Below are 10,604 nucleotides of genomic sequence, written 5' to 3'. Positions count from 1 at the left end.
TCGCCCATCGCAATTCTGTTGGCTGTTCTGGATCTCTCTGCAGCTGCTGCATCCGTTTCTACTTTTCCGCCAGTGGGCGTGGCCGATGGGCGGTGGAATGTGGGCGGATGGATTGCCAGGCGTGGCATTGACTTGGCATGGCATACTTTGCGGCGCATTATGCGGCGGAACGCGAGAATTGTGCAAATTAGCGAAGCGCGTTTGCACTTGCTAGGCACTCATCAATATTTGCACTTCAATTAGTGACGATATGACAAACAGTGCTTACACATCCGAGCATTTTCAGACACTGAGTTCGATTAGTCAGTGCAATTGGAGCTGAAAAGAGAACAACATATCAATATAGTTACTTCATACAATTAAAGAAGAAAAAAGCAAGCATCTTCGATAATAATACTTGATTTGTATAATTTTTTTTTACAGCATTTATTTGCTGATAAGCTGAATGCGAGATTATTACCAATGAGTTCGATGAAATTGCAACCAGTACACTGCGTATTCTGAACAAGAGAAGTAATGTTTATTTTCACGATTTTCAAGATCATTTTGCTCTGGCCGGGTGCTATGTCACAGTTCCTTGAACCGAATTGTGGCTACCCTGACATTAGCCCAAAAATAATGCATGGTCAGAATGCAGAAAATGGAACCAATCCTTGGATGGCATATATATTTAAATATAATGATAAGGAAGTAGCTGAGCTCGTATGCGGCGGAACTCTCATTCACAAACGTAAGAAAAAATAGATTTGATGGGTTCAGTAGTCATTTCACTCTTAAATTTTCGTGTAGAATTCGTTTTGAGTGCAGCCCATTGCATCAAAAGAGATCAAATACTGTGAGTACTATTCCATACCAACAGAAATATCTTTATCATGTTAAATTTTCTTAAATCTAGTGCCGTTCGTCTTGGAGAACATAGTTCATCAAGGTATTTTGCAGTGACCAAGGCCTTTCGGAACAAGTACTTTACAACTGGCAGTTATAGTAACGATATAGGCATACTTCGTATACAACCAATAGTGAAGTTTAATGGTAATTTGTTTTTGGTAATTTCTTCATAAAATAATTTTCTAAGCTGTTTTTCCTCATAAAGCTGTTATCAGGCCCATTTGCATTATCACGGATCCCACAAAAGTGCCAAATGTCAAAACCTTCAAGGCTGCAGGCTGGGGAAAAACAGAAAACGAGACATTTTCGAAGGTGCTTAAAACCGTAGAGTTGAACGAACTCAATGCATCTGAATGTTACAATATGCTTTGGGTGAATGTAACCGAGAGTCAGATCTGCGCAGGACATCCGGACGGGGATACGTGCGCGGGCGACTCTGGAGGTCCATTGATTCATCCGGTATACATGGATGGATCTCTGCGGTACGTGCAACTGGGAATCATCAGTTTTGGAAGCTCACTATGCAACAGTCCTGGGGTTTATACACGGCTATCAAGCTTTATCGACTGGATTCTTATGGTGGTAGATAACTACACGGTACGCAGTCCACCGAAGATTCAGTATCGAGTATGGCCTTACGGTAAATAAAGCATGAATATGTTACTTACTTTTGGAAATTTATGCGACCTTAAATCATTCTACGAAGGTCGAATATTATGGGTTTCAAATGTAATGCTATTTAGGGGAAAGAAACTACCAGATTGATGATTTTTTTTTGGCACAAGTGGAAGCAGTCAGTTGCAGCTAGAAATTTCTCATAATTCACATTTTTATTGCCGGCCGGATGGTCAAAACTTTGTCCATTTCCTAAGCGCTGAGCTGCAAAAGTAACAAGTTTTTTGGGGCCCTGCTTTTGTCCAGGCTCATTACCGTATTGCGTTCCCCATCGGTTTCCCTCTTAACCTACCAAGTGGGGCAGCCTGCCACTTGCCGCTGGCTGCTTGTTTGTGCCGCAAATGAACGGAAATGGTGAAACTTTTAATTGAAACCATAAATTTTGCGTGGTTTCTGTGCCCACGGAATTTGTCGTACTCCGCCCCCCCTGTTTCGAATAACCTCCATTTTAGCCACCTTCACCCTGTTAAGAAGTGCAATTAGCGCTGTCCTGAAAGAGGCCAAATCCCTGGCCTGCCACCATTTTGACCAACCAACTAACCCAGCAGCCAGCCAGGTGGGATGCTTAAATTGCCCTGCGAAACTTTGCCAGCTCAGCAGATCGAGATCCTGGCGGAGATTCGTTAGTTTCGTTAGCTCGACATATTCGACGGTGTATTTGTGCACCGGAAATGGCGAATGATTAAAATGGGCGTGCCATAATTTCCGACCTGCTTCAACGAACGGGAAATTGTCGAGATGAGTGCTCCTAATTGAAAAGGACGAAGCCACTGAAGGGACGCTCCCGACTCCAACAACAAGTTGTTGCCACAGATTCGTATCATCCATCCAGCGTTCGATGAGAGCATTTCAAAATTCAATTTCCTGCACTTAAATGGCTTGGCAGTTTCTTTGGAAACAGACTTCAATGTTCAATGTTCGATGCGATTTACTATTAAGTTGGCTGATTGATCACAAGTGGAAGGGACGAACAAATTTAATTTGTTTAAGTACTTCAGCCAGCATTTTATATAAACAACATTTATGAACATTGCATAGTTCACTCTCTCTGGTAAAGGAAATTCATATTTGTTTAAATATGTAAGAGAAGCACAACATTAGAGAATGACCTAAATCCATAGCTCAATGTTTTAGATATAACTTCCCACAACTTTCATTAAATTTTCCATTTACTGCCTTTGAATAGAAGATATGAATCGAATGCCAGGTGATATGGAGCACCGCGAAAATATTTGGGTCTGGCTAATATTTCAAACATCTGACTTGCCTGCTCTGAAATTTCCGCTTCCTGCTTTTCAGTTTTTGTGTGCCACTTTCGATATTGATTTTGTTTGGCATAAATATGGTATGTTTGCTCATTTTTGTTGCCACTGTTGTGGCTGCCACTTCCACTCTGGTTACGTTTTTATTATTTCTTCATCTTCTTTTTTTGCCAGTCGAGCAGCGTGCGGCGCGCCCCTTACGCCCCTGTGGCAATATTTTTAATTTGCCAAATGGCACAGTCAGCCAAGTGAAAGCCATACCTACCTCGGCACGGAGTGGTTCTGGGTTTTGTGTGTGTGGCAGTGGCATGTGGGCAAAAAAACAAAAAAAAAGAAACCACAGCAGGAATTTTAATAATTCTAATGCGAGCTTTGCTAGCCATGCCTGCTGTAGCAGTGGCAGTAAATCGATATTTCGCCTTGCCAATCGAATGATTTACGAGGACAATCGAGAGACCCATTTCCGCCGGATGCAGACGCGTACTCCACACGCATCATCGCCTCATTAGCGGGAATCAGTGGAAAAACCGCAAACTTTTATGGCACACACTGGAAAATTTAATGCGCATAATTCATGGCATATTACCAACACTTCATTTCGGGCTACGCTTAAGCTTTGGATGCCTGTGTTTTTGGCAATAAATTCGACGAGAATGGGAAAAATCTGAATGGGCGAGGACAAACTTTTGTTGCTTAAGTAAACTTGAAAAGTTTCAAGACATAAAAGTTTGTTGTGAAAGTCACACGAAAGTTGAATGCAATAAATCTGCACGTTGCTCTGCCACCAAAGCGAACCGAAAAAGGCATCTCTCTAAAATTGTGCAATGCGCTGCCTTCTCCCCGAGCCAAATCCGTTAAAACCCGTTACCATTTGCCCACCAAAAAGTGAAAAAAACGAACGAGCAGCATAAAAAGAATTCACTGCAAGCTGGGAAAAAAATAAAAAAAAAAAAATACAACAAAAAAAATTATAGTAGAGAAGGAATGGGAAAAACTTTCAGCGCATTCTTGGCTGATAAATGGGCAGCGAAATCTTGAAACACAGGCGCAGATTTCAGCCAGTACGAGTACTATATATAACACATTCCGTGCCACGTCACGGCCAGAACTGCAATGCAGGATGGCTCTTGACCACGCCAGAATGCCAAATGGCCAGCAACGGGAGCTGAGTGCTAATTATTATTAAGGCCGTGCCATTGCGGATGGTTCAGGTGCGTGGGAATTGAGATCAAGTTGCAGGCGAAAATGTGCCCCCAACTTGGCTGCTTATTAAAACTTTCGACTGCACACATGCTAGCTGCAACTGCCTCAAACTGGCGGCACTGCAAAGCAATCAAAAGTTGGCAACATTGCCTTTATGCCTGACAATTGAGTCGAGGCATTTAAGCCGCCACCAGGCGATGGCTTTAATTTTCACGGGCCATAACGATGGCGGTAACCCAGTTAGAAAGCCAAAAGTGTCCTTGTGCCACATGCAAAATAAAAAGAAAATATAGCCCGTGGGTACTGGCAGCAATCTTGGCCGTAACTAGTGAGAGAGTGGATTCGTTGGGGCAGGCAGGCTTAAAACGCAGTCCATCACTGAGCTCGCCCTCCTTTGGCACCCTCCCCCTTTCGCCAGTCGCCACTCCTTTATGCCAGGAGGTCCCTCTTTTTATCATTATGTGGCAGTTGCGGCTTAATTGCAACGAAAGCGCACGGCTTCCTCCAGCAATTTGCAGTGCGGCCGAGACTTAATCACATGAACGACACGGCGCCACATAAACTTAATCTCTGAGCCAGGTGAGCGAGTGCAGGACGAAACAGGAAGGACCCTTTTTGCCAGAACTGTTATGAATGCACAGCCATGCACATGCCTTCTCCTCGATCATTATCATTATTATTATTATTATCGATGCAGTTTTCTTACCAAGCTCGAAATTCCCTGCGAGCTTAAAGCTGACTGTGCTTCAACTAATTAGCCTCGTTTAAGTTACAGTTTTCGAAAGTTAAACACGCTCTCTGATGCAATTAGCAAGCTTACCGAGTTTATGAAAGTTTTGCCAACACTCCTGCCGCTTTTTGCACCTAATTAATTTGCCTTTCGCAATACGGAACTTCACAGTGACGCGGACAGTGACAGCCGGCGAGGTAGTCACAGTCACAGTGCCCGAGAAGAGGCACATTTACGGTAATGTGCTGCCGAAAAAAAAAGTAGAGCAAAATTAAAAACACAGCTTTTGAATTGATAATTTTTATGCGGTCCAACCCGTAATTGGAAAAGTTTTCCCATTTTAATTAAAACATTTAACTTAATGCAAAATGCAGAACAACAACAACGAAAACATCCAAACAATGGGAAAAGTTGCGCCGGCAAAATGTGCTGGACATTTTGAATGACTTTGCTTGGTCGGCCAAGTGCAACGCATCGCTCATACGCCCCGTGTGCGGCGCCGCACACTGCTGGTTAATTATGAATTGCCTGTACAGAGTGGCCGATAGTGCCTGCCATAAGCGTTAAACACATTGCTCATACGCCTCGTAAAGCACTTACACTGCCCAAACGCCTCGTATAACTCTTGGAACATTACTCATACGCCCCGTATGCCACTCAATATGTTTGCCATGCAAAGATGCTAGATCTCAGCACGGTTTTAGCTATGTGGCCGCATTCCGGATTCCGCTCGCAGCTTATGCGATTTAGCCGACAAGACAAATAGTTCCATGTAATTTGCTTGTATGTCAAACGACTCGCATATGTCAAATGTCAAACGCTGTCCCACAGCCATTTTTCTCCATCTCAGCCCAGCTTTTCCTCGCCTCCCACTGCTGGTGTCGACATATGTGAGCTGCTGGCAAAGTTTTACAAACAATAAATTACTATTACAATGACAATTCGACCCGCTGTCGCAGTCGGGCATTTTTTACGCTTCGGTTACATTTCCGTTTCCGCTTTTCCGCGTATGTGAGATACATATATCTCGTGGCACTGATCAATGCGAGATCACGTTCAGATTCTTCGGGATTAGACGGTAGCCAGTGCCCAAAGATGTCTATAATGCAAGGAGACTGGAAGAGTGATGTCTGAAAACAAAAACAGGATTCCGGTTAGCCGGATGTCTGGCCAGCTGGCTGGATTAACACTTGAGTTCCAAGCAGAAAAGGAAAAATCCAAGGCAAATAAACCAGCAGCCCAGACACATCGACTTGCGCTAGAGTGGGCAAAGAAAATATTGTTCCTGCCCCTCCGGCTAATGCCGAAATGTCAAAGCTTAAAGTCGGACGTAGTCCGAAGTGTCCGGGTGCGGGTACGGGTACGGGTCCGGGTCCGGGTTCGAGTCAGAGTCCGGGTCCGGTAATGCTGTGTTTTTGCTAGCCCAGGCCTTGTGTTTTAATCAGTCAGCAGACGTCAGAAGTAATTAAGTGAGCCTGGAGCAGGAGCTAGTTGCTAATTGAATGAGCTTACCTCGGCCCGTTTCCACTCGGCGTTTATTTGATTTATTAATTTGGCCAGGCTTCACTGACGCAATCGATTACCTAAACGAAGTCGGACTCGATCTCTCTTCCGTTTGCGGTAGTCCTTTGCCAAAGGAAGTTTGCGTCAGCTTTTATTTACGCAAACCGAAACATATTAAAAATTTACGGCTCGTTTACTGCGATTTGTTCAATTAAGTCGATACGTTTCCGGGACCTCTGAACACCATCCCCGCCCAGCTCCCAACCCATTTCCCCGTGGAGGCCGTGGTCCTTTCCCCGTCCCTCCACTGCCTCCATCAAAGTTGGATGGCAACTTCAGTGTGCTTCGTCTGCTTCTCTTGGCTGCCACTTTTAATTTTCTTCAAGTTTATTTGCCGCTTTCCTGTGATTGCTTCATCCCTTTCATTCGGTAAGCCCCTTACTTCCCCTTCCAGCACTCCCCAACCCCTTCCACCACCCACCTCAGTAGCTTTCCTTTTTAATTTTTATTGAATTGGCTCTTGTTACTGCTTAGACTTTGGATTGAAATTAAACGAGCGTGGTTTATGGCTGCACTCGCCGGGAAGGAGTGAAATTTAATCAAGTTATGCACTGCTTGCTGGGCAGGGTGGCTGCCAACAAAGAAAACAAGTCTCGAGTGGCCGGCCATTGTTTAAGCCAAGGCAAAACTTTGCCAGCTCCAAACTTAATTAAAAAAAAAAAATCGAATCGAGTCGCAAATTCACAGCGCCTGGATCATTCCCTTGGGCCAATATATACCCGCTGGATAAGCACACATTTGATGGCACCGAGCCCACTGCCAAGCGCCAATGCACAAAGCTAATGATGGCCAGGACCGCGAAATTGCGCGTAACTTGGCACAATATTGACCAATATGGCTAATTGCGTATACGCCGTGCTGGACTCGAGTGCAGCAACTGACTGCCGACCGCAAACAGGCAAACACACGTGAAGCAACCGCTACAAAGGGAAGCCGTGCACATCGACGTAATAATTGTAATAATATAAATGCCGACACTTGCGGACAACAACTGCGTCCTGGCACAGAGCCAGGCAGCAGGTCAACAAGTAAGTAAGTAAGTATGTATGTACATACATATATATGTACGTGTGCACAAGTGCAACATCTCCATCATCGGCATCATCATCGTCGTGGCCGGAGGTTGCAGGTCGGAGGTCGGAGGTCGCCAGTCCTGCGCTTGATAATGCTGTTGCGTCAGGAAACTTGAAATGAATTTGCATAAACTTTGGGCCCCGTCGTCCTGAGTCCCAAATTGAAATATGCCAGGCTGCCAAAACAAAAGCCAACGAACGGCAACAGCAGCAGCTGCAGGTAAAGGAGGGCCACTCCTCGTACTTCGTCCTTCGTCCTGCGCCCTGTCGACAAGGGTTAAGAAATAGGTTTTAGGGTTGCCACGTTGGCAAGCTGACTTTATTTGCAATATGGAAATATTTTTCATTACCTTGTCTCCAACGGAACCCCAGTTTAGTGCCCCTCCCCCCACTCCTTTTCATGTCAATCGCTGGCTGTCAAGACGCTGGAACTCGTATCTGCACTGCTTGTGGTTCAGCATGCGGATGCGGATGTGGATGTGTATGCGGATGCGGATAGAGCTGTGGCGCTTGTCTTGGCATATTTTATGGCAATATTTTTGATATTCCCTGTTAGTCGCTCAACCACTTATATGCCAATTTCGCAGCCAAACTCGGGTGAAGTGAATTGAAGCGTAGCCAAATCTTCTTGTGTCTGGGCTTTAACTTCTAGCAAACAAAGGACACTCTTAATGGAAGCTTAATCCGTAGTCATGTGATGTGGAGTATACGAGTTTCGTATTTAAAGTATTAAAGCCCAAGCAATCCATTGATGTCTGAATGCATCTTTCTAAACTCAAAGTTAATGCTAAAACGGAAAAGTTTGGATATAATCATAGGTATGTGAGTGTACTTAAAGTATAGTCAAAGGTTTTGAGCATAAATTAAATCAAATCGTGGACACATAATTGCACCCATGTTGCATACGTCCTTTAACTCTCTTCAAGCACTTCAAGCCACGGTGACCATATGCCAACCCATTGATCTCGCTTAATGAACACTCGACCTGAACTGACTGCACTCGAAGTGCCCTTGCCGTTGGCTCTTCTGGCAGATGCGAATGTGGATATGCGGATGTGCGGATATGCGAATATGTGTCGAGAGGGCTGAGAGCGAAAGTCACAGAGGCTGGTCCAACAATTGAGCCATTGAGTACCGATAAAGTCATTCCCGGAGCATTGGCATATATGCACTAAACTCCGGATACCAGATATATACATGCATACGTGCGGCATTAGTGGTAATCCCTAGTTTGCCAGATTGCGCTTATGCCACTCGTTTAAATTGAATTGCCACGGCGCTGCGCCAGCGACTTTTAATGCGTTCCATGCAAATAGAGGCGCTCCTTCAGCGCCAACTGCCGGGCACGGACAACAATTACGCGCATTATCCTTTCGACTGGACTCGGACACGGACACGGACACGAATCCGGATCCGGACGATAACACGGCGTTTGCTTAAACAAGCATAAATGCGAAGCGCTAAAAGGACACTAACAGCGAAACGGAAGCGAAACTGCTTAGTTCGCGAGTCGAAGGATTAATGCTCTACCAATATTTCAAATTTAAATTAAATAAATTAAGAAAATACAAGTTACGATGATCCCTTGACAGAATCTCATTATAACACAACTAGTTTTGTAACTTATAAAATATCTGAAGGAATACCACATATTTAATTAAGCTCATTTGTTTGGTACCAATTTAGTTTATAACTTTTAAAAATGTAGATATTAGTATAGTTATTTCAAATTAGCTTCTTATTTATGTAGCCCAACATCGTGCAGCGCATTGGTGCTCTGAAATTTTAATTTGGCTAAGTAGCAGGCAGTGACAGACAGTGGCACTAGGATGCGAATACCTTGTTAGTGGGAATCATTCGGATTCGACCCATAGATACCCTGCATTCCCCAGAGAATCGCGTGCCCTTGGACTTCATTTCGTGGCCCAGAATGACCCAACCTCTCATCGCCCTGCTACCCTGCGTAGCTCGAAAAAACGCTAATTTAATTTTAACTTTGTGCATCCTTTCCTCGGACCTTCTGCAGGACCTTCTCCGCTGCTTGTCCGTTTATATATATGTACTCCAACCGACTTGTGTTTGATTTCGCTGTCAGCGTCTTTGGCACACTTTTGCAGCGCATTAGAGAGCTCAACTTTGGGGGGAGTGGGGCGGAAAGTTAAAGTCAGAAACGGAGACGGTATAAGAAAAAATGAATCTCGAAACGGACGCGAAAGAGTAAAAGTAAAATATTTGTCCTGCCACGGCCATTGCAAGTGAACAGCGCTGATTGCGGCACTAAAAAGAAACGGGTTCTTGTGCGGCGATAAGATTTTCAGCATCACCATCATCCGACTGCCAACTGCCAACTGCCCTTTTCATTGCGACTCCCAACTTAATCGGTCCGAAGTTTGGCCATCGCCGTCTAATGTGCTTCGCCAAACTTTTGGGTCCGGCTCAAAGGCAGTTGGCACCTCGGACCACTTTCAGTTATTTACGCAGCGTCGCCTGAACCTGACAATCAGCAGCAATTTGCCTCAGCGCCTGGGATCCGCACTCGAGTCCCATCCACATCCACATCCGCATCCGAATTCTTATTCTTATTCAGAAAGCATCCGATAAGCATAACAGTTGTCGTCGTGCCGCCGGCTTACACCTTGAAATCGGATTTTTAGGGTGGGTTCAGTGATGAGCAAATAAGCAAAAAAAGTTAAATTAAAAAAAGAAGTACGGTTATTTATCAAAATAATTTTAAAATATTATTATCAAAAAACTTTTAAATATTATTTTGGAGTAATTTTTCTAATTAGATACATATCAGGTCATATTTTATGCCTTTCCAACCGGGAATGGTATTTTTCCATTAGCTGAATGGGTTTGAAATAAGCAAGAAAAAGGATATATTGGCACCTCTGGTGGGTTCGGTGGTTTCAGTGGGTGGCTGGGCGTCTGGCGGCGGTGCGCTGCTGCCAACAAATCGTCGCCAGATGGTGGCGACAATAAAACGTTTTACAATGTAACCAAGGCGACGACAAGGAGCAGGATCCGTGTGGCCATGTGTGGACAACAATGTGCAACAAAGTTCATAATTGTTTATGGCGACGGCTTCGATTTGATTTTTATGTCTTCAGGACTTGGGGCAGTGATTGAGTGTTGGTCTCAGGCCACAACCAAGGGGAAAAATGTTATAACCTCTAGCATTCAACTGTTGTAAAGAAACCTTAGAGTTTT

General features: G+C 44.4%; 1 protein-coding gene across 1 annotated transcript; it reads left to right on the top strand.

The window, feature by feature from the left end:
* Positions 1-514: 514 nt before the first annotated feature.
* On the top strand, positions 515-1,562 carry CG30083 (uncharacterized protein). The gene is made up of 4 exons (NM_166116.3): positions 515-730; positions 790-835; positions 896-1,032; positions 1,094-1,562. The coding sequence occupies exons 1-4, from the start codon at positions 517-519 to the stop codon at positions 1,534-1,536; spliced, it is 840 nt and encodes a 279-aa protein (NP_725492.3). The 5' UTR covers positions 515-516; the 3' UTR covers positions 1,537-1,562.
* The last annotated feature ends 9,042 nt before the right edge of the window (positions 1,563-10,604 follow it).

This window comes from Drosophila melanogaster, chromosome 2R (assembly GCF_000001215.4).
Source record: "Drosophila melanogaster chromosome 2R".
NCBI classification, from domain to species: domain Eukaryota; kingdom Metazoa; phylum Arthropoda; class Insecta; order Diptera; family Drosophilidae; genus Drosophila; species Drosophila melanogaster.
The sequence above is the reverse complement of the archived record's forward strand: the minus strand, read 5'-3'. Positions and strand labels throughout refer to the sequence as shown.